The 24,737-nt window shown below is 37.1% G+C and overlaps 1 protein-coding gene across 1 annotated transcript; it reads left to right on the top strand.

Moving 5' to 3' along the window:
* The first annotated feature begins 2,326 nt into the window (after positions 1-2,326).
* Positions 2,327-24,510, top strand: ADGRG7 (adhesion G protein-coupled receptor G7). The gene is made up of 10 exons (XM_075197833.1): positions 2,327-2,430; positions 5,672-5,816; positions 7,476-7,631; positions 9,771-9,880; positions 11,086-11,124; positions 12,225-12,559; positions 15,529-15,604; positions 19,404-19,565; positions 21,081-21,240; positions 24,030-24,510. The coding sequence occupies exons 1-10, from the start codon at positions 2,327-2,329 to the stop codon at positions 24,216-24,218; spliced, it is 1,476 nt and encodes a 491-aa protein (XP_075053934.1). The 3' UTR covers positions 24,219-24,510.
* The last annotated feature ends 227 nt before the right edge of the window (positions 24,511-24,737 follow it).

Genomic DNA, 24,737 nt, shown 5'->3' with positions numbered 1-24,737 from the left:
CCCCAATCATTTGGGCAATGTAAACATGCTCCATCTGAATGTTTTTGTGACTTATATGTTTAAAACTAGTTCAACTCTGGAGTTCAATTATACCTTTAAAAAATGATAAGGAAATATCTACGTATACATGAGTTAGTATAAAAAGACAAATATGTATATCTGAAATAATACAAGGATAATATAGTTAAACAGTAAGTAAAGAATGTACAAGTAAGGTTTTGGAAAGAAATAGGAGGCTCATTCAGAACTGATATGCTCAATATGCAGAACTGTAGCACGTTTTATTTTGTACAAATCAACCTTTTTGACAACCTAGTACATATTAAGGAACACGCCTAGTTTACCGTTTGCACTGTGCCCCTATATAGACGCTCTGTGACTCCATTTTCCACCTACTAAACTGGTCATTCCCAAAAATGTGCACTCTTTACCCTCTGAAGCTCATTTAAATATCTTGTCATGCAACACAAAATTGTGCTGGTCTTCAAATCTAGCTTTGCTGACATGCATGTTTCAATCTTAATCTGCAAGCTTGCAAATGGTTGAGGAAAGTTTTTGTAATGGGCGCTTCACAAATTGGTAAGTGGGCGTGTTCCTAATTATGAGTGGACAGAAAGATATATTTGTGCAAAAAAATACTTCCTTTCTGCATATTATGAGTTTAGTAAATTACACTTATGTCCTATAGTAGGACATACAGCAGATGAGCTCTGTAGTAGTTTAACTGGATTTCCCTAAGGCAATCCAAAAATTGTATTTTCTATGATAACTCTTAAATGAATACATTTGTAGCAGTGATGTTTTATATAACAATGATATTGATATCCCATAATGTTTTTCTTTGTGTAGGGTTAACAGAGAACGATGATCTTGTGTCCAATAGAATTGTAGTAGATAATGATACCTCAGATTTTATACTTAACGAAACTGCAGAAGTACAAATTTTTATCAAACCTGTCAAAAGTAAGTATCATGTTCTCGACACTTCCATCAAACATTAATTATTAATGTAGATTGTAAACCCTTTAAGTCTAGCACCCCGATCCTAATCATTAATTGTGTTTAATGCGCTCTTTGGGCTAGATTTACTAAGCTGCGGGTTTGAAAAAGTGGGGATGTTGCCTATAGCAACCAATGAGATTCTAGCTGTCATTTATTTAGTGCTTTCTACAAAATGACAGCTAGAATCTGATTGGTTGCTATAGGCAACATCCCCCCTTTTTAAACCCGCAGCTTAGTAAATCTAGCCCTTTATGTAAATTGCATTTATACACATTGGCAATCCTCACTTAATATTGCCCTCTGATATTTGTTTTGTGACCTGCTCCCTATGTAAATGTATAATTAACTGGAATCTTCAGAATACAGAAACACTCTATATAAGCACTCAGTTAAATCACACAATCACAAACCATACATGTGATAAGGTGAGGCAATTAAATTATTTCTCATACAGTAGAAAATAAAATAAAATAAATACGATATGATTTGGAAAAGTACAATATTCTGACTGCACAAAAAGTTCCTCTTCTGTAATGACAGTCCCGTTCTTTGATTTATGTACCCGTTTATGCTCTTTGTGTAATTTTTTATGCATATTCTATAAATCTTCATCAATAAAATTTGTAAACAGTACCATCCCATGTCTTTTACAGTCAAGTTTGTTAAGAAGAACATATAAGTAGGGTCAAAGCACATAGTATAACTGCATGTCTGCAAACTAAAAGTATTTAATAAAATAGGGAACTCCCGTCACTGGACTATAGGTGAATTAAAACAGAAACCTCCACTGTTCCCAGTCTTCCCAGACAAACAACTTGTTCTTCAGTGTTTTGACTGGTAATATGGAGAACAATGACAGAAAACCATGTGCAAATATGGTTCTGTATGTCTCAACATGGCAGCTTCAGCTGTACAATGAAATACCAATCAGCCTCTCTTAAGCTCTTAGTCTGGCAGCTTCAGCTGTACAATTACTATCACAATCATGCAGCTATTCATCCTGCAGTTGTGATTGGTGCTGCTACATTTATAAACCTCTTTTTGGCCTTATACCAATACTAGTGATAATTCCTGCTTGGCCTTGTATCCTGACCTGTTCTGTTATCAGTGTTTGACCCGGATTGGTTAAAGGATTCTGCTATCTTCTCGACACCTGACCCTTGGCTTGTTAAACAAATCTGCATATATATCTCTACCCACCCTGACCCCTGGCTTGTTAAATGGATTCTGCTGTCTTCTCCACTCCTGACATTTGGCTTGGCTTGTTAAATGGAATATATATATATATATATATATATATCTCTCTATCTACAGGCCCGGACCCATGGCTTGTTTAAAGGAACTGCTGTCTTATCTTTTCCTTACCTTGGCCTGTCTGATTTCTGCATTAACCCTTGCCTGTCTGATTCTCAGAGTGCAACACTACACCATTTAGCTGCTAACTACCTCCTACCATGTTCTGTCCACTCCATCGGGCAATTGTAAAACAACAACTACTACCTAAACTTAAGTCCTGGGGCAACTGAGTACTGTGGAACAAATCAAGTTCATGGGAAAGGGGCTGCTGTAGGAGAATCGATTTTAGTAGTTGAGGATCAGATATACATTGACCTTAACACCCGACATCTCTATTTCTGTTGAATAGGACAATAAATCCTACTTCTCATGCTTGCTGCCTAGGTGTTATCCTTGAATTAGAACTCTCATTTGTTCCCCACATACAGTCTGTATACAAATCCTCTTACATGTACCTAACAAACATTTCCAGAATATGCACTTATCTTACACATACACTACAAAATCTTTAATTCATGCTCTTATTATCTAACACATTGACTATTGCCATTCCCTTCTAAGTGATCTTCCTCTAACCAGATTCTCACCCCTACAATCTTATTTGAATATAGTAGCTAGACTGATCTACAAAACATTCTTCTACTACTTCTCCGCTCTGTCAGTCCCTACATTGTTTTCCTGTATTTTACCAAATTCAATATAAAATACTTCTACTAAAACTGCAGCAACACTCAGTACTTGCATACATTCCGGGTTACAGGTTTTTTTTCAGCTGCATCCACTCAATGGATTGGCCTCCCTCATACAACAAGACTTTCCTTTAGCCGCCAAACATTTAAGCGTTCCCTGAAAATTTACCTTTTCACGTATGCTTATTAATTTCCTGAACTACCCATTTAACCTCAGTGGGCTATACTACACAATTACCAAACAACCCTCTGACTCTCAGACTGCTGTGTGACTGGACATAAAACCCACTAAGCACTTTTACCGTATATGTAAAAGCTGGACTATCTCTTAATTGTTACTTTATTTGCTGGTAAAACTTACCTCCTTCTGGTGCTTTAACCAGAGAAAGGGCTTTTCCCTGTCTATTAAAGGGTCATTACAGGTGATAACATTGCTATTGCTAGAGGAAACCCCCACCGGGGATAGCTTTCCAGGTAAAGGCTCTGCAATCCTTCTTCTGTTATTACCATCTCCGGATGGCTGTGATAGCAGAAGATATTGAATTAAAATATGCATTATTATTTGAATAAAGCATTTTAATTCGCCAATAGTTTTCAAACATATATTTTTTCTATTGTTTTAATGTATTTTTTGACTATTTCATTTATTATGTTTATTATGTTTATGTAGTCTGGGATTCAGTTCCACTTCATTTGTGCAAACCGGGTAGACAGCATGAGTACACACTCGTATCACCTGAGACTAGCCCTGGCGAAACGGTTAAGTCTTACAGCTCCCGGCCAGTATCGCTGAGGCAACTGAGTATTGCCAGGCTGCATCCGTGAGATTTCAATGATAGGCGATAAGTGGTAGTTATTACTATTGTCAAAATCGAAGGGCCACAGAGATGAGGTTCTTACCTTGCCTTCTAGCTCCTGCATAGCTCCATTTCCCTCCCCTTTGTACAGCTGCATTCACCACTTCCACAAGCAATGATTGCAAGTGGAGACGCACAGAGATATATACCGCTGTACTTTTCCTCTTGCATACTATGGGGTATATTTGAAAAAGTGGAGATGTTGTCTATAGCAACCAATCAGATTCTAGTTCTCATTTATTGAGTACATTCTACAAAATGATAGCTAGAATCTGATTGGTTGCTATAGACAACATCTCCACTTTTTCACACCCGCAGCATAGTAAATAAACCTGTGACAGAATGGATCGCCTATGCCACCCTATCTGTAGTCGCTGGAGACCGGCTGGGCTTACTTTGCCACCGTCCCCTTTCTTTATCCCAAATACGCCACTTCTGTCTCAATAGGAGGAGCCTGCTTCCACCACTATGCTTCTGCAACGCCGCCTAGAACAGCTTTCTTCTGGGTAACTCTCGCTGCTAGGGTACCCCCCTTGCTGGTAAACCTGGGCTGGTATACCTGACCTCTTGCCTTCAGGTCAGGGTTGCTGTAGATGATTCCCTCCTGGTATATCACACTGGCCAGAGTTGCAGGTAGCGGCTAAAACATTGGCACTGGAATGCTGGGTCCACCTCAGATCAACCGGAGAACGGATTAGGTTTGGGTCTAATATGTAGGTCACAGGAATTTACAGCAGGGTAAGTAGTCATCAAAGCAGGTTCTTGAAGCAAAAGATGTTTTTTTAGCTCAAGTAGTCCTAACAAGGACAGTTCACATGCCAGTCTGTGGTACTAGCGATCTTTCCAGAAGTATAGATGGTACAAGAATAGTACATTTCAGTGTACAAGGGCTCTCTTTTTATACAGTTTTGGACACAGCCTCACCGTATAAGCCAGCCCCCTGAGTCTGAGTTATTTTTAGTATCAGGATGCAACATGTTTCCCCAAACATGGATTTAAATGCAATTTATACTTAACAAAATTTACACTTATCTGTGATTTCCTGCATCCTGTTGTAGACACAGATGGAATTCACTCACACATCAAAAGGTCTAATTATCATGAGATTAACATAGTCCTTTCTTCAGACAGTTGCAGAATACTCATTTTCTTCACTCTATTGCTAAATTGAGAATTCCCAAAGAAAAGTTACAAAACCCCAAACAAGTTATTTCCCTACATAACACATCCCAGTGTAACATGATAAATGCATTTGCAATTATACATTGGTGCCTGCACCTCTAATTGAAATACATTTCTATAATAAATTATTTCTACATGGTCCAGCCACAATATCTTTATTGTAAAATTCTAAATTGGTGGTTTCTATATTGATGCTAGCTCTTATAAGGGTTTCTTATCCCTCTGGAGCCCTCCTTCTGCTCTAACAAGCATACTTGCACGATGAGTGGAACTGGATGCCTGGTTTGAGATAAAAATCTACTAGGTAATTTTATTTATTAGATATTTTTTTTCAAGAGTTTGTCTTTGCTTGCTTAACCCAAAAGAGACTATAGGAAACCAGTACGAATGTGTATACCTACTCAGGAGATCCAGCTGTGAGTCCCAGCATCAGTTAGCATTCACTATGCTGTGTTGACACAGGTTAAACATGTCTCCTTGAGCTCTTGATTTTGACACCCATTTCTACAAGCCCTAACATATTTTATTGAATGCTAAAAAGTGTGCAAATTAATGTGCTCATATATATATATATATATATATATATATATATATATATATATATATTTGTATACTTGACTTGTTTCTTACAGACTCTGACGTGGATGCAACAGTTGGATTTGTGCTGTACCAGAATGATAATTTATTTCCTTCTGAATTTAATAGTAAACTAAGACATAGTAGAAGAATAATCTCTGCCAGTATTTCTGAAGGAATATATGTTAATGTTGAATTTAGCTTCAATCAACAGGTAACATTTAATAGTTACAATTTGCGGTATATATAGCTGTATGGTGTCTGTATGAAACTAATTGTGTGTGTATATATATATATATATATATATATATATATATATATATGTGTGTGTGTGTGTGTATGTGTGTGTGTATATATATATATATATATATATATATATATATATATATATTTATATGTGTGTGTGTGTGTGCATATACATATATATTTACCAATAAAACATTGTCCAATGCGATTGTTGTGGTTCCAAAGCACAAAAATATTTAATTGTTAAATACAGCAGAATTTACAGCAAACCATAGAGATGTTACAATAAAGCAGAAAACCAAAATATATTTTTTTAAAAAAATGTTTTTCCATTAATGTCTTTAATTATTTAATAATAATAATTCAATACTTTTGTTTTCTGTGCTTTCTGCTGGGACTTTATAATCCACATATTTTACGTATTTTGCAGTGTGTTGTCTGTCTCATTATGACAAGCGTCATATATGCAGAGCATAGCTACAACCGTGTTCAACAAGAGATGTTTCTTCACATCTGCTTGTAGTTGAATACTGTTGTGTGTATGCCAAATTCTGTGCAATTTTTTTTAAAAACAAAATGCACAATACGTTCATTTTAAGTTCCTTGATGGATCAGGCTCCAAATGTCTACTAATAATTATTCCAAAACCTACTGATAATCTCATTGATGTGTGCAGTCCATCATCTGCTGACTAAAATAGATTAGGCTCGAGTGATTTCCGAATGAGCAGATATACAAAATATGACCTGGGGTAAAATAAACAGCAAACCTAAAAAGGGCCAACACACTTCAATAAATCAAAATAAGCAACAAAATTTATAATCAATGTGTGGCGCTCAGTATATGTGTGTATCCATGAATGTTAAATTCTCAAACACCTATATTCAATTTTTCTCTGTCAGAAAAGTATACATTTCAGATATAAATGTTAAAAACAACAAAAACTTGTGTTTCTAAAAAAGTTAAGATTTAATTATATTCTTTGCAAAGAGAGTGTCGTTAAACCACCCTTATGACTGAACTCAATCACAAAAGGGATCAAAAAGCTTCATTTTTAAACAAAGTTCATGAATTCCCCTTGTTTCTCCTCTGAACATATATTAGTCATCCTGCCAGGTGACTGCCAAGCTTTCAAAGCAATGTTTTTCTTCTGTCAGTGAGGCCTGACTGCATATAGCATGCAGGTATTTGTGATTAGAGGTGAGTGTCTATATCTTAATTAATAGTAATGTAGGCCCAAAATTAAGAGTTTGCACACAAAAATAACATAAAACATTATTTAAGATTTACGTAGATCTGATTGGTAAAGTCCACATCTGTGTGTAAGTAGCTGTTATCAGTGTTCAAGGGGCACCTTGTGATCGGGTCACTAGGGCCATACGTTTGGTGATCTGTTCATGTGTGGTAAAAGCATTAGCAGGCTATTAACAAAATGTTAAACAGTCATATTGGCAGCTTTTGATGAACAGTAACCAAGCTATACCAAAAACAACTTTACTATATTTTCTGATAATTCTGATAAAATGATTTGAATATACTGATAAAAACTGTGGTCTTTGTTCTGATATCAGTGGAAACTGCTATTTTATTTTATAAAGTGGATCACCTTTGTCCTTTATTATTGTAGTTTGATCCATCATATAGCCTGATTGAGTACGCATGTGTTTTCTGGGACTATGAACAGCATGAATGGAATACAAAAGGCTGCAAGAAAAAGTTCTCGAATGACATCACATCACTACAATGTACCTGCAGTCATACAACTAACTTTGCAGTTTTAATGGTATGGTTTGTTGTATAGTTATGCACCTGAAAGTTAAAGTGTACTTATCATGCAGCTATGAAAAATCCATTACACCCACTGTCTCAATTCAGGGGCCAAAAATGGGTGGGGCTTCAATACCAGGCGGAGTTTCATCCCAAAGTGGTATTTTCTGGGCGGGAAGTGGGCGTTTCTGGGTGGGCTTTGTGCAGATTGGGGCAGGGCTAATTTTGTCCCAATTCTGTGTTGGGAGGAATGAAAATCTAATATCAAAAGTACAGCCTGAATAAAAGCCTAATTATAATTTGCACTACATTACGAAAAATGAGCTATAATATAAAACTGTGTCCCTCCCTTGAGCATAATTTAAATTAGCTGTTTGTTTGGACTAAGATCCTGGTATACTAATCTTGAGTGCAGTGTTTCCACTTTCAAATTCCAGATTTCCTGGTCCCCATCTGTTTTTTCCTTGATAAAATCTCAAATGTCCTTGTCAAAACTTTTGCTTAAAATGCTTTGCAGTATATGCATAAATTGCTAAATTTAACAAAACTAAGTTCCCTGTGTTATTTCCTTTATGTCTGCAAATAAGCAGCTGTGTTCACTCTCCAACTCCACTCCCCACCCCTGTCCTCTCTACATCCCTTAACCATAGTAGATCTAGTTCAATCCATGATAAAAGCCCATACACCCTCCCTTAAAAAAAATTTATGAAGTGGAGGTAAAAACATGCAATGCAGAATCTGGTACAACAGACTCTTATTGGTCCATGCAAATGCAAATTATCAATCTATTAATAATATAGATTCTTGTGGTAGTCAGGGCCGGATTAAGGGAATGGAGGCCCCTGGGCAAAGGGGTCCTTCTTTCCCCCATGAGGGCCCCCCCCCCCGTGATCCGAGCCCCCCCCCGGTGATCCGAGCTGCCCCCCAGTCCCCTGGCACTTACCTCCTTCTCCTCCTTCCCCGGCTCGCTGTACACTCTTTACTGAGGAGATCTCGTGAGAGTGAGACTCACGAGATCTCCTCAGTAAGGAGACTACAGCGTGCCGGGGAAGTACTGCAGTGAAAGTGCTCGGCAGCACTGATCGGGCTGGGGGCGCCCCCACCCCCGACCGATCAATACTGCTGCTGAGCACTTTCAAAGGCCCCCTGGATGCCCGAGGCCCCTGGGCTGTAGCCCAGTTAGCCCTATGGTTAATCCGGCCCTGGTGGTAGTTAGGATGATTGTATGTTCAAGCACATAACAGTTTGGTGCAGGACACCCTGCGGCTCTCCAGGCATGGGCAGGCTGGGCTGGGCGGCAGGGGGGGCTTCTGAACTCCAGCCCGGTGCCATAGTGCGCTACCTTGGGCTTGGTCAATAAGCCACCTGCATTTGTTTTCCTTTAAAATGTTCCTGATAGGCTGCTGAGTCGAGTCTTGCCCCGGACTGAAAATTGCCAGCACTCACCTGTCTCCAGGCGTTGTGAAACTACAAGTCCCAGCATACCCTGCCAGTAGCTCCTGTTAGAGGGTGGCACTTAGCAAGGCAAGATATTATAAACTGAAGAGCACATGGGTGGGGGAGTAACTAATTGCTATGTGGGTTTTAATGTTAATTTATTGTGTGTATCATTGTATTAGTGTGCAGATTGGTTTGTTATTATATTCATAGGAAGGGAGCACTACTCATCAGCCAGGATATTACTCCTTTGCAGAGCAGGTGCTTCCTTGCTAGCTAAACTATTATGCAGTTCGCTCTAGTCCTCCTTTTTGCACTCTGCAATGATTGGTTTGCTACATTTCAGAAATAGTAATATACAGAGCCGTAACTTAGAATTCTAGCGCCTGGGGTGAGAAAGACAAATGCCGCCCCCTAGCCCTCAATTTTAACCAAATTAACCTAAAATTTTCCTAAATTGCGCCCCCCTTCAGCGTTGCACCCTGGGCGGTCGCCCCTGTCGCACAGCCCTAGTTACGGCCCTGGTAATATAGATATAGCATATCGTAACAGCTCAAATGTAATTACCATGCCACTGACTAAACATGGGCATCAGCGTTGGCTATATATAGTCCCTAGAAAAGGCTGTGTAAAGGAATGAGTTGTGAAAATAAAAAAAATATTGCTATTGACATCCCAGGAGAAGCTACAATACATAACTCTGTTTTCCTACTCTTAGAAATTCAAAGAAAACATTAATTATGCATCACTGGACACTGTGTCAACCATTGGCTGTGCCTTATCCATGCTTGGATTAAGCATCACAGTTATATTTTTACTGTATGCCAGGTAAGACCAACAAATAGTATCACTTTTAAAGTGACTTTTTGAATTGTATACTCTATTTTTTGCCACTTCAAGAAAAACTATCATTTTAACACCAGCAATATATATATATATATATATATATATATATATATATACACACACACACACACACACACACACACATATATATATATATATATATATATATATATATATTGCTGGTGTTAAAATGATAGTACCTATATACATATATATATATATATATATATATATATATATATATATATATATGATCTAAAGTGTGCCTATGCATGTTTGCAGTGTAGCACCTTATAGTATACTTGGAAGTTAGGGTCTACATACGAACCCCCACACATTGTAAGTTTGTATATATTGAAGGTTGTGATGTTTTAGATGTTTTTAATAGGAGCAGCACCTGTTAGTCTAGGTACCCACCCGAAGTGGTAAATGAGCCTCATCAGTTTGATCAGAATGTGCACTAAGAACCTCATATATGTATATATATATATATACATATATATATATATATATATATATATGTATATATATATACACACACTTGTTTTACCTTGCCAAAATAATCCGTATAGAAGATTACTATGAATATATTTGGCTGTGTAGAGCAATTGAGTTATTTGTACAGAACACATGTTGCCCATATATATTATTGCACATTTATATAAAAACATTCCATAAAAACAATTCAAAATACATATACATACATATATTTTACATATACTGTTTCTTTTCTTGAAATATTTTGGGTAATAATGGGTAGTGGCCAGTTGGTGTCACTGTTGTTTTAGTTATTTAGCTGTGCATAGTCGAAAACAGAGAAAGAACCTCATAATAATACAATACCCTTTTCAAACACATTTTAAGAGGGAATGTCTGCCTTTGGACATCCCCTTCTTCTAGTTAGGGCTACCCAGAGATAACTGTAATGTGAGGGTCCATTCTTAGAAGCCCTTCATTTGTTGGGGACTTCCAGCCCGGAGGATGTCTGCAGTCAGAATGGTTCTCGTGTTCTCTTCTCAGCAGAATTTACAGGGCCCCACTCAACATGTACACAGGGGTAGCACTATCTAAGCAGGGGATCTCCCAAGGGGATGTTCACTTTAAAGAGTTTAAAGAAAAAAAATAAACCAACATACTGTACATCTTTGGTGGAGAATAACATTTATTTCCATTTTTTCTAAATTAAGGTTCCGCACCATTCGCCCTGTGCATGCTGGGCCGGCAAGGTAAGTGAAGTGAGGGGAGGGTAGAGAAGGATGTCCCTAGTTCAGTGAATGTCACCCTGATACATATCTGGCAGTCCTCTAACCTTCTAAAGGGCCGAACATTACCTTTAATCTCAGAAACACATTAAAGCAATAATTTAATTATGGAAAGAGACACCTATCTGTACTAACATATCATCAGCATATTGAACAAGTGTTGCACGCCGTAACAGACAAGTCTGACAATAAAGCAGGAAGGAGCTGGGGGCCACAGGTGAATGTTCGGAGGGCCACATACAGCCCTAGGACCCTTCTGTTGCCCATCACTGTCCTAGTTTCTAGTTATGCCCATGCTGGTAGGTATAGAGAAGAACAATAACAGATTGCATCTGTGCACTCTTTACCATTAGACTTTAAAAAGTCTTGTGGATTATTGATTTCATAAATGTATTAAACATTAAAAGTCATGCACAATATATGAAAACCTCATGAGCTCTATAATTAAACTTCAGCATAGAAATATATCACCATAGTATGCAAGAATAATCAGAACAATATGTATTTATGATCACATACACATATATTAATCCCTGACTAAATAAGGTTCAATTTGATATTATAATACATGTTAATGTGATCAGAAATACATATTGTCCGATTCAATGCAATCACCCCCCTCCCTAGCAGCAAACTTCATACCTTTAAATTGCGTCTGAGAGGCCCGACCATCGGGAAGAAGGGGGCGGAGCAATCCAGGGCCAACCAATCAGAGTGAAGGAGGGGCGTGTCTATTCAAAATCTAATACTAATTGTACATTTGCATTTTAGTGAAATTATAGTCTATCAGTAGAGCCAGGTTGACGCTGTGTTGTATGGTTGGGATAGAACTGAGAACACTGAAGGCCATATAGTGTCAGTGACTTTTGCAGAATAGTTTTGAAAATGTTTATAACATCTAGTTAGTCCATATAAAGGCACCAGTCCCATATAAAAGCTCTCCTTACTGTCTATTAATATCCTTATCATTTCCAGTATTGAGTGCATATTCCCATATATAATGTACCTATTGTATGTTAATGGCTTACAATATGAACTTATATGTGACTATTATGTGTTTTCAGAAACACAAAACCTATTTCATGGATTCTGATAAGTCTCTGCACATCTATGCTGGTCTTCTACATAATCTTTATTACCGCAATGGAAATCTCACATGAGAGCATTATGGATACAGACAATATCACCAGCAATAATACAGAAAACCAGCTCTTTTTTACTGATGTGGAAGCAGTAAATGACGGGGTGTGTACAGCCCTGGCTGCTCTCCAGCACTACTTTCTCCTTACCACATTCGTATTGACAGCAATGTTGGGAGCTGAGTTTTTTATCCTTTTTATTCACGTCTCTCCTTCCCTGCCAGGATACTTCAAGAAGGGTGCACTGATAACCGGGTGGGGTAAGTCATTGTTATCTGCTTGTGCTTAGGAGGTGGCAACATGTTATATTTTCAAATGAAACCTGAGCCACATACAGTGGCTGCTTAACTTAAAATATGGCCCACTTGAAACTCAAGTATTAAAACAATAATGGACAACTTTTTAATATTTTGGCTATCGTTCTGGAGAATAATTGATAAGAGACATTTATTAACCACTTAAAAAACATTAACCACTTAAAACTTTTTTTTAATACAGATTCCGAAAAAGCCCTAAATTAGACACAGGGCCACCATTATATTAGAGCGATACAAGCTAACAACAAACCTTTTAACAGTTTTTTTTTTCCATAGTGGATCTTCACTATGTGTAACCCATGTTCAACTATTTGGCAAACACCCATCATTACATTTATGGTCACAGAACAGTGTATGAACAGATGACAAGCAACCGGAAAACCCTTACGATGGCTCCACCATCTGGCAAAGGATGGTGTTGAGATTACAAAAATACAACTTGTTAGTTCAGTAAATCCCACACAGACACATCCCAATGGCAGACGCACTATTCAGGGAAATCCCACTCAGAAATGAGGAAATGGAGAAGCCAGATCTGGAGGAACAAGTGCATGGCATTATAGCACACTTTCCATTTATAAATGCCAAATGGAAAACTAAACAACTAAGAATGAGGTGATACAGAAACTAATATAGACAGTGCATGGGGTATAACCTAAAGAAGAAAGTGTATTCTATGATCAAGGGCTATTGGCACCTGTAGAATTTTTTGGCAGAAGTAAATGGCGACATACTTTGGGTGACATGGTTGGGATTATGAAATGTCTACTCAATAAAATATTCACAAAAATACATTATGGTCTCCTGGGGACAGTGTTGACCAGAGTTGATGCTGGCCCCATATAAGTGAGGACATTGAGAAGTTTATAACAATTTGTGAATGGTCTGTTGGAACAATATGTAAGCATAGCCAGGGGCACTTCTCACGAAGTGCAAAGGAATAAGATAAAATCCAGAGTTAGGATTTGTGAACTGGAGAAACACAACAATGGAAGTTTTCACCTGCACAACTGCTGATGGGTAAAAGAACATTATAACCCTTGATCCCAATAATATAAGTAAATTACTTCAGAAAAGATTTTATATATATATATATATATATATATATATATCAATCAGTATATATATGAAATCTTTTCGGACCAGAGTAGTATTATTCTGTTTTACCTTACTACAAAGTTATTTTTTATGTTGAATCTGATACATTTAATAGGATTTCGCTACAATGATATTTGATATTACCTCATTGGTTACTTTGTGGATGGTTGTTTTTTAATCATCATTTAGTATTTATGTAGTTAATACAATATTTATGTAGTATTCATTTGTATTTATTTGCTCCTTTATATTTAAGTGAACTATATATATATATATATATATATATATATATATATATATCTATATCCTCAAGAGTTAAACATCGTTTGCATATTTAATAAATCTATATTGGTGTTGGTTGAAAACATTAGGATTTATTTTGCAGATTTTTATTATTTGATTTTTTTTGTTATCATTAAATGTTTCTAATGAATTATTTCCCAGATCAGCACACAATCTTTTCTTGAGTTTGTGTAGATTGAAGCATTGTATAAGCTTTTTATTTTTATTTTTATATTTATATTTAGTTGCTTAGTGACTGTTACTTACATGAATAGGTACTTTTGAAGTTTACTTATCCATTTTAATTGTTTTACTATTATCTATAATATTTTTGTGTTTTACTGCTGACAATAGCCTTGCCCTGTAATGAGATATATAATGGCATCACAAAGCACCATATGTAATGGTAGACGTATGAATTTCTTATGTGTAATTTACATACAGAAATGAAAAGACGTGTTAAGTAAATCAGTAGTTCATTCATATTCATGTTCAGTGCTGAAAGGACAAGATTTATCTTCTTCAGCTACAATTATTTAAAAACAGTAATATAAACCGTTGACAGTTCCACAAAGGCAAACAGAGGACTCTTGTCTACAGCACAAGTGCACTTGGTTCACAAGAAAGTAAGGCAACAAGGGTTAGGCTGGAGAGGAGATTGATTTTGCTGCTCTGTAGTTTGTGGAAAGGTCACTTTGACCTCATTTAGAGGTGGACACAGTTGCACACTGAACATATATAGGAAGAGATGCATGTAGAAAAATGTACTTACTTCCAGCTCACAAACAGTAGCGTTTGTGTCAGACATGTGTCAGGTATAACAGGTGTATATACGTATGCCTCACAATGGCATAGAGATGTGGCTTGATAGTGCTAATAGTACTGTAAATGCTAATGTTGTATTACCCTATTAGTACACAATATAATAATGTAATGAAATGTCATACACACAGGATAATATTGCCTTGACAGATACTAATAAATGTACATAAAGACACCTCCACATCTGTTGTTGTCCCCTTTACAAATCAAATGGGACTCTGCATTCCTGCAGTAGTCCAAATGGAATGTCAATTAAGTAACGGACGTCCTTCCCCTAGTAGACCGGACCCGATGCCAAATAGCACTGGGCTGTTGCACAATGTATGATAAAACAGGATTAACTAGACTGTTTCTCCTAAGCCGCATGCAGTTGGGGCTAAACCACATGTGATTTGGGGGCATTTAACTTGTCACCCTCCGCTGGATAGTAAATCTTGAGGCTTGGAGGGCAAAATCGCCGGTGATGTGTGACGGTTTCAAAACCGCTCAAAATAGAATCATTAGTAAATTTACCCCAGCTCTATTATAACTGGTGGGATACAATAGTTGTGTTAGATTAAATTATGATTATACAACTTTATTTCACATTTGTGCTCTCTTTATGAATACATGATAAGCTTTTACTCACACTTATTACAATGACTGATGTATTAGTATTGCAAATTAATAATTTAATACAATACCAATTTAATTTTGTTCTTTGCAATTAGGACTTCCAGCATTAATTGTCGCTATAACCATCGCAGCAACATATCCAGAAACAAATAATTATAACCGAAAGGAATTGTAAGTAATGTAAAACTATTGTATTTTTTCCCTTCTTTAGATTTCCTGAACTTATAAAGGGTTTCCAACATTTTATTCCTAACCACCCAATAAGGGAGTGATCTAGAGTTGAACGTAAAAGTTGCCCTTTTGCGTAGCCACAAATATTTGTCTGCAAACTTTTGTTTCCACGTCTATAGTTTGAGTCACATGCATTTTAAAGTATATACATCCTTAAATCTAGTGTACAGATGCCCCTGGAGCATATATACACACGTCTAATGCAGGCACATGCTTGTTAAAGAAGGTATTTCAAACACATTTGTTATACTCAAAGTAAGACACGTCTCAAAGGGGTGAGCTTAACTTGCATCTGCATGCCCTTACTGTACTTGCCCCTGATCAGCCTCTTGGTGCACAAGGGGCTGCAAGTGTTACATATGTGCAGTCCTAAATTCTGGTGCAAGTTCTGCACGTGCGCAGTACAACAAATTTCACATGATGCACAAAATCACAACACACAAATACACTTGAACCCACATCCAAATCTCCCGATATCTCCTCCAATGTACCCCCTGGTGTTTGTGAATGATTCTTAAGTATCCCCTCTGATTTTTTTGAATGAATGATATTAACACATTTAAATATTAATATATAATGATGCTATTTTGATTAATCAGCAGAATAAAGCTACTTTTTGGGCAGAGAATTGTTCATTTAGCAAGCCGTGTAATCAACCACACGAGTTGAAACCACAACACTACCAAAAACTAGATACAAAAGTATGTTATTTTCTGACTCGTCATGTCAAAATATTTTCACTTTTTCTCAGTATATGATGATTAAAATAAACCCTTAGATAAATAAAAAAACATCAATCTGTTTTCCTGAGTATCATCATTAATCGGTTTCATAGGTAACTTAAATGTTATTAAGTTCCACCATATCCAAGATTTTATCAAATTATTTTTTTTAATTATAAATATTGTCATTTTTTTACATATCAGCGCTCTCTGTTTATTATAATATTTGTCCAGTACCTAGTTGTGCAGGGTTCCAGTACACTTGGCTTTTAAGAGCTGTAGATTTGCAAAGGGCATTATTGAGACTTATAATAATTATATAATTTCATATATCATTGCCTAATTAATCCTATATTTTTTGTTGTGACATTTAATGGGATACATTTTGTTCTTTTCAGTTGCACATTCTAGACACACTTTGTTCAGAGTAAATCAATCTTCAGACACACAAACTGCCAGTTCTGCTCTTAAGGTTAGCCTTAATATAGTAACCTGCTAGGTTTTACAAAAAGGAATTATGGAGACTCAATGTACAGAGCATGGGAACTTAGTTTTAAGTAAAAACCATAGATGAAAGCATTTAAAAAAAAAACAACAACAATTCATGCTTGAAAAAGTGATAAATAGATAATGTATGCAGACTTGCACCAGCTCTCAAATTACAGAAAGACAGTCCCAACGACCCCTAACTCTCATTAGTTAATTATAGATGAGGCATCAATTGGAAATATTTTACATGCAAAAAGTTCTAATTATTAAACGTTTGGTGCAATAATTACTTATTCTAGCATGCCCAATACTACAACTGACCACAATCTCGCAAGTTGTCTCACAAAGCATGGATGTGCTTGAAATAGAGGAATTCCGAATAATTTCCTCATTAACCAGTTTTTCTGACATTTAATAAAATGTAAAAGAGTAGAGTTCATCCACCTCTACAACATATCAAAATATTTTTTCCAATATAGTTCTGCTTTAAGTATTGCAGTTAGGGTCTAAAGTCTTCTGCTGTAAAATCTCTTCTTCATGTTTTTATGGCTAATAACCATGTAGATAACTTTGCTGATGTAATAAGTGTCATTCTTTTAAGAAATTAATTTTTATCTTCCACTGTATATACAAACATATGACATTTAATGAAGGCACAGCTCCGTAATAAAATATGTTAAATAGGTAAATAAGGGAAAGCTGCACTACTACTGTAAAAACAATATTTCGACAGACCCCCCAGGTGGGTGCTACATGGGACTGTTTTTCTGGTGCTTTTACACTTTGTAATACAGAGCTCCATCAATAGAGTCACCACCTTTAAATGTTAGCAGAGGGGGTGTGTGTGCGGGAGGGCCAATCACAGGCCGCAAATTCTAGATGCGTCTTGTGATTGGTCCTTCCACTCACACCCCCCCTCTAGGCTTTGGTTGGTGCTCTGAACAAATGGCTGCATGGAGCAGCTCCTTGGGCTCCATACTTACTTAAAGCTGGAAGTGCAGCTTTAAGTAACAGTTATATCCATATCAAATCCACAGTAATCAATCTTTAGTTATAACATGATGAGTTTGCAATATGGTCACTTTTATCCCATATAGGCTGGTCACACACATACTTTGGATAGGGTTGAATGACCAGATCATAACATGCCCCATACTATGCGAGTCCTATGGAACCAATTAACCAATGGACCACAATTCTACCCATGTATGCCCACAATCTGAAGGGACATGAAAACAAATGAAAACATAGTCCTATTCCATTTTCCAACACTATATGATGTCATTATCCATTTGTGGTGAATGAGTGTGGTCTATTAGCTCAGGCTTAAGAAAATATATTTTGGTCCAGACACACTAGCCCTAGACCTGTTTTGAAAGCAAAACCAACACTGTTATTATTATATATATATTATACCTACCAGAAAAATCACTATAAAACTAACACAGGGCATGTAAAAGATACTACCACTTTAGCTTTATATCTTTGATAAGTTGGAAACTAAAAACTCAAGATTTCCATGCTGTGCGCCCAGTCTATAATTGACACCTGTTACTTTCCTTGGAATGGCAAGCATTAGAAAACAGTTACAGGAATCATTTCCTGTCACCCCATAAATAAGGTTTATTATTTATCAGACAAAAGTATTCCATTTCCAGTAATAAAATATAAATGTATTCTCAAACTATTTGAACCCTACCTCTACTGGAAGAAGCCAACTTCACAATAAATAAAGTGTAAAGGATATATTCATGTTCTTGCTCAGATCCCTATGTTGGGAAAAAATAGACAAATTACATGTTGGGGGTTTATATTGATTATGAAAAAGTTACGTTTAACAGAATACTACAAAGATGGTTTATTTTTCCTTTATTACGGTAAATACAAGAGCTGGAGAAATTTCAATTGAGAAAAGCCACACAATCCAGCATGTTTAACTGAAGAATACCCACAGGATTGCATTACATGGTCTCTGCTTCCTCACACTTTAACCAGATATAAAATCATTTGACTACAGCACATGCCAGAACAGCTACATCCAAGAGAAAAGAAATTACTCTGACATGATAGGCTGCTCTATGCTTTTTGGATGGTTTTTGTCACTGCCTCTACTAGCACTAACTGGCGCTAAATTATAGAAGGCCATAATCTACTAATTTCCTCTCTGGTTGGTGGAATTTGCCATCACTACATGGAAATTAGTTTTGAATCATCTACCATGTCTCTGACATACCTCTAACGACTTGAGGGTAGATTTATCAAGCTGCGGTTTGATAAAGTGGAGATGTTGGCTATAGCAACCAATCAGATTCTAGTTATCATTTATTTAGTAGAGTCTGCAAAATGACAGCTAGAATCTGATTGGTTGCTATAGGCAACATCTCTACTTTTTCAGCTTAATAAATGTACCCCATGGTCTGCTAAGTATTTACTGTTAGAATGTTAATTGAAGCTGACATAAGAGCTGATTTAATATTGGCTAGAGTGTTTTTGGATTTAACAGGTTCTATTATTTTGTCTCTGTGCAGTTGTTGGCTGGCTGCTGAAGATGAAAACAAGCAGATTGACCCCACAAAACCAATGCTGTGGTCTTTTCTCCTGCCAGTGGGGATAATCCTTATGGCAAATATTTGCATTCTGGTAACCGTTGCAGTGGTTTCACTTTGGAAAAAAACTGACGATTTAAAGAGGTAAACACTAAATACCTGTCCACATTGCTGGAGCCGATATATTAAGTCAAATTAAATATTTTCATTGTAATCTTTCTTGTTTTCCCATTTTTTATTGCAACTCTATAAATCTATCTATATGCAAAAATATATTCCCTTCCAGGTGTGGAATTATTTTCTTTCTCATGTCTCCCTGATAATATACACAGCGTTATAACATGTATAATTCACACTGATAGTCCGGCTCCTATCCAGGACTGAAGTTAGAAGCTAGATAAATGGTTTTGAAGGATGGGAGTATATTAAAGAGATCCAGTGCCGGATTAAACTACCTTAGGGCACAGTCCTCCCTCTTGCCTCCTACACCAGATTTTTACCATGCTAAGTACCTGATCCACACTACAAACCTCATTCTATCATCTCCTCTTTACTATTCCTGTAGTTTACAGGGAGGGATAGAGTTTACTTTATTTCCAACATTTTCATAAAGTACCTGGCCTCATTTCGCCCATATAATAATGTGAAATTTGCAGTGAAGTAACTATTGAACCATTGACTAAGGGCATATTTTGCAGTGAAGGTGGTCTCAACAGAGCAGTCCACAGTGCTATACACTGGGATTTACTTTGTGGAGTCTACATTTTCTCACTCATATCCACAGCACAGAAGAAGAGGGCTTTAGAGGAATGAAGGACCAGGAAGTGAGGGTTTATTAAAAGTGAAATTGTCCATTTAGAATATAAAAAAAAGATTTACCTCACTTCCTTTTGCCCACTAGTGTCCTTTCCACTAGTTTAAAATCACAGATTTTTAAAGTATTCAATACCTGTATACATAAATGTGAATATACAACATACTTGCCAACTTTCTTCAGCTCTCTTCCGGGAGCCTGCCGTTGGAGGTGGGCGTGAGGGGGCGGGGCGCCAAAAATCGCGTCATTTTTGGACCTGTGACATAATGACATTTGACAGCGGGGGTAGGGCCAAACGCGGCGATTCACCGGGAATCGCAGAATTTGGGACCTAATTCTGCCCACTTCACTAGGAAGTGGGCACTTCCTAGTGAAGTGGGCAGAATTTGGGAGATTGCCACACTCGCCCGGGAGTCCGGTAGACTCTCGCAAAATGCGGGAGTCTCCCGGACATTCCGGGAGAGTTGGCAAGTATGAAGTACATATGAGTGGTAGAGTGTGAGAGGTACACTCACCAAGTCTATCAAACAGTGTATTCAGAAGCTATGTGTAGACAACTACATTATAATTCTGTGTGTTCTGAGCCTGCACTGAAATGTGCAAAACAGCACTTATGATATTGATGTCTCTCTCTCTCTCTCTCTCCCTCTCTGTCTCTCTCTCCCTCCCTCTCCCTCTCTCTCTCTCTCTCTCTCTCTCTCTTTCTCTCGCTCTCTCCGTCTCTCTCTTCCTCTCTCTCTCTCCCTCCCTCTCTTTTCCAACAATGATAGCACTATGCAAGATTTCTATAATAAACCCATGTCTTAATGTTATTCACTCATTCAGTACTTGTGTATTATATACAGCAATAAAAGAAATTCATTTTTAAAGAAGATGTTGGCCACGTTCTCGGTTGCTACTTTGCTTGGAGTCACCTGGGTGTTTGGCTATTTGATGCTCTTAGAGACAGATGACACAACTCACATCATTTTTAGCTTTATATTTTGCCTATGTGGCTCCACTCAGGTAATTATTGTGGTCTCATATAACACTAGATACATTCCATAACAATTGTATATAATAGTTTCTCAAGTGTCTTTTTATTGTTTGGTTCTATTGTTTATGTCTATGTAATTTTATCTTTTGTAGTTCTTTTATCCTTAATTTGTTTTTCTTTACATAAGATACAAGCTTTATTCTATGGATTGATACCAGGGTGGAAACTACAGTATTCACCTTTATGACTTTGTGTATGCCTGCAAATGAGGGGAAAAACTCCAGGGGGTATATTTACTAAACTGTGGGTTTGAAGAAGTGGAGATGTTGACAATAGCAACCAATCCGATTCTAGCTTTTATTTATTTAATGCATTCTACAAAATGACAGCTAGAATCAGATTGGTTGCTATAGGCAACATCTCCACTTTTTCAAACCCGCAGTTTAGTAAATATACCCCCAGGTGTTGTTGTTTCATTGCTACTTCCCATCAGAGAGGTTTATTAACCATAACATTTTACATGTCTTCTCTGTTGCGTTCCACAGTATTATATAACTAGACTTTTATACTACATTATGTCTTGCATAAATCACACCACATAATAAATGGAACACATTTTGGACTATGCGCTCTTATGACTTATTTCCACAAAGTTAGTAGAGATGATTTTTTTTCTCTATAAATGTACAGCCATCTCTCTCTCATATTTTATTTCCTTTCTTTCACACACCATAACACCTTCTTCCTTTTGAGCTATTTTCTTGCCTACTATCATCTCTAATTCACACTTATGTAATTAGATTTAGCTTTTTTATTCATATTAGTTGCCCCCCAACCCACACCCGTCCGAGGGCCTTGATTCTTACCCCCACCCCACCATGTCTGAAGGAGAGAAGAATCACTGCCACAGTCACCTCAGTGATTCCTCTTTCCATCTGACACTGTGCCAGAAGGAGAGAAGAATCACTGCCTCAGTCACCTCAGTGATTCCTCTTTCCATCTGACACTGTGCCAGAAGAGAAGAATGACTGCCTCAGTCACCTCAGTGATTCCTCTTTCCATCTGACACTGTGCCAGAAGGAGAGAAGAATCACTGCCTCAATCACCTCAGTGATTCCTGTTTCCTTCTGACACTGTGGTAGAAGGAGAGAAGAATCACTTAAGTGAGGTAATGGAGATAATTATTCTTCTTATTTTCCACCCCTCTAGTGGGTGTTTATTCCTCTCTGGTGGGTGGCCATTCCCCTTCAGTGACTAGTACTTTGCATTCGTACAGTGGAACCTTCTTCCCCCAGTCAGACACTAATGTTACTACAAGCTCTCAGCCAGCTTATTCAGTGTCTATAACTCTTTCACTAGAGGGTTCCCTCAGGGTGGTTGGTTACAGCTTCCCCCTCACAGCCACTGGCTGTCCTCTTTGGTGACTCCTGTTGGACCTCCAGAGGCTGGTTTCCCTCTGGACAGGCAGGCAGGCAGAATCTCCGCATGGCGACATGGCCACGTGATGAGTAATATATGCATTTTTATGCTTGAGATGTATTTCCATTCCACATTGTTTAGTTTTTACTGTTTACCTTATTTTATTGTTTTATAAATGCAAAAATACCCCTGAACTGTAAAGGGGCACTAACCATCTCTCATCGGGCTTCTGGGATTATGTATGGGAAGACTGGGAGGGGAGGGAGGAAAGCATCTCAGATACCATCACAAAATATCCTTTACATTTGGTGCTTGAATTGCATCTGACCAAACATATGGCAGCCCATCTGTTTATACACATTGGAATGAAAGTTTAAGACGAAAGATAACCAGGTTGTTATCTACAAATCAAGGTTGAAAAGGCACAAGAGTATTTTGCAAGTATCTCTATTTGTGATTTTAGTTAAGGAATAAATATATTATGAAAGAAACAACAAAAAATAGTATTTTTGTATAGCCATTTAAAGTACTGATTGGAGAGAGTTGGATACCTCTATACTTATGCTTCTGTTCCACTGGCAAATTGTGTTTGTGCTGTAATATTAGACTGAGGATGAGGAATAATTATTAATACTCTGACAGCAGCTGATTTAGTCAAAGTAGGATGTCTGAACCCTTGTTTTGTTTTTCTATTTCCCAAGTCTCTCTTGGTGGCAGCAAGTAGTGGTGGGTATGATAAATCCAGGGATTGCTGGATAAAAGCTGGTGCGAGAGACCTAATTCTCTTACTTCCATCTATTTATAATAATCATTATCTTCATTAACATTTCTACTCTTCAGTATTCTGTATCTAGAGTGTATCTTGCTAGAGCTGTAGTTTCCTTGGCTCCAGAAACATACACAATCTACGATAACCTGAAGATACCTGAAGATACCCAAAGTCTTGCATCTAACCTACTGTAAGATGCAAAGTGATTGGTACATTCTTTATTTCACTCTATTATCTGCTGCCAAAATAGGGACTCTGAGAGCTGTTTGTTGAAATCCAACGTCTAAAACCTATCTCCTAATTCAGGGGCCTAGTAATGCCTCTGTCTATAGGTAAGCTCCATATCTCTTGACGTACAAATCCCGCTCTGTCCAAGATTATTGATGACAACAAACTGACTGCGACAATTAAAGATTTTCTTGCTTGTTACTTTTGTAACTGACAATAAGGCTGCAGTTTATGATTTTCCTGTGTAGGTCTTGTTTTAGAGGCACCGACGGCAATGAAAATTACATTTTAAGAACTAAGTTACTAAAGTAACCAGATGAGTGACCCTAAAATATTTAAAATTGCTAATAATGATTACTTTATTAAGCTCACACTTGATTTTTTTTTTTTTTTGATACACAGGGTCTTCAAATCTTCCTATTCTACACGCTACGCGACCCTGTATTCCTGGAGAAGATAGCTGCTGGAATAAGATTGTTTAATTCATGCAAAGTATACATGCATTCACAGAAGTATTGGGTTAACAGGGGTCAACATAACAGCAAGGGACAGCAAGAAAATTTAGGCAGTTTTCAGACACTGCTGGATTAGTTCCTGATAACAGTGTCTAAAGAGTGAGAAAATACTTTAATCTAGCAAAAAATTACAGAAAAGAAGGCTTGAAAAAACCCCAAAAAGAAAGCTAACTGTATATATACAAGTCCATGAATATCTTTGCTTTTGTAGTCAACCCAAGTTCTACCATCCACTCACACAATTCATTATTACATTTTCATTTACTCAACTAATATCTATAGTGATTAACAGCATTGTATGTGTGTGTATATATATATATATATATATATATATATATATATATATATATAAAATATATAATTTTATTTTTGAGGGGGCGGTACTGTTGCCACTGTCCTAGTTAAAAACAACACTCACTGGAAGGCTATTTTGTCTATACTTTTATTTATTCCCATGCACCCCAGTTTAAGATGCCTTTCTTTAATATGTTCCATTATGATTGAGAACATCTGCAGCACGGGTTAGTTCTATTTATACTCAGAGCAGAGAACACCTATCAGTCTTACCAGGAAGTGCTGATTAGACACTTTACCA

The sequence above is a fragment of the Mixophyes fleayi genome, chromosome 2 (genome assembly GCF_038048845.1).
Source record: "Mixophyes fleayi isolate aMixFle1 chromosome 2, aMixFle1.hap1, whole genome shotgun sequence".
Lineage (NCBI taxonomy): Eukaryota > Metazoa > Chordata > Amphibia > Anura > Limnodynastidae > Mixophyes > Mixophyes fleayi.
Note: the sequence above shows the minus strand (reverse complement) of the source record. Positions and strands in the feature narration are given on the sequence as shown.

What these genes read in the sequence shown, in the direction of transcription:
- ADGRG7 (XM_075197833.1), top strand. Translation starts at nt 2,327, where the DNA reads ATGGCTTGTTTAAAGGAACTGCTGTCTTATCTTTTCCTTACCTTGGCC. An exon ending in CTCAGAGTGCAACACTACAC is followed by an intron (nt 2,431 to 5,671) that starts CATTTAGCTGCT and finishes CTCTGACGTGGA; the next exon opens with TGCAACAGTTGGATTTGTGC. An exon ending in CTAACTTTGCAGTTTTAATG is followed by an intron (nt 7,632 to 9,770) that starts GTATGGTTTGTT and finishes TCCTACTCTTAG; the next exon opens with AAATTCAAAGAAAACATTAA.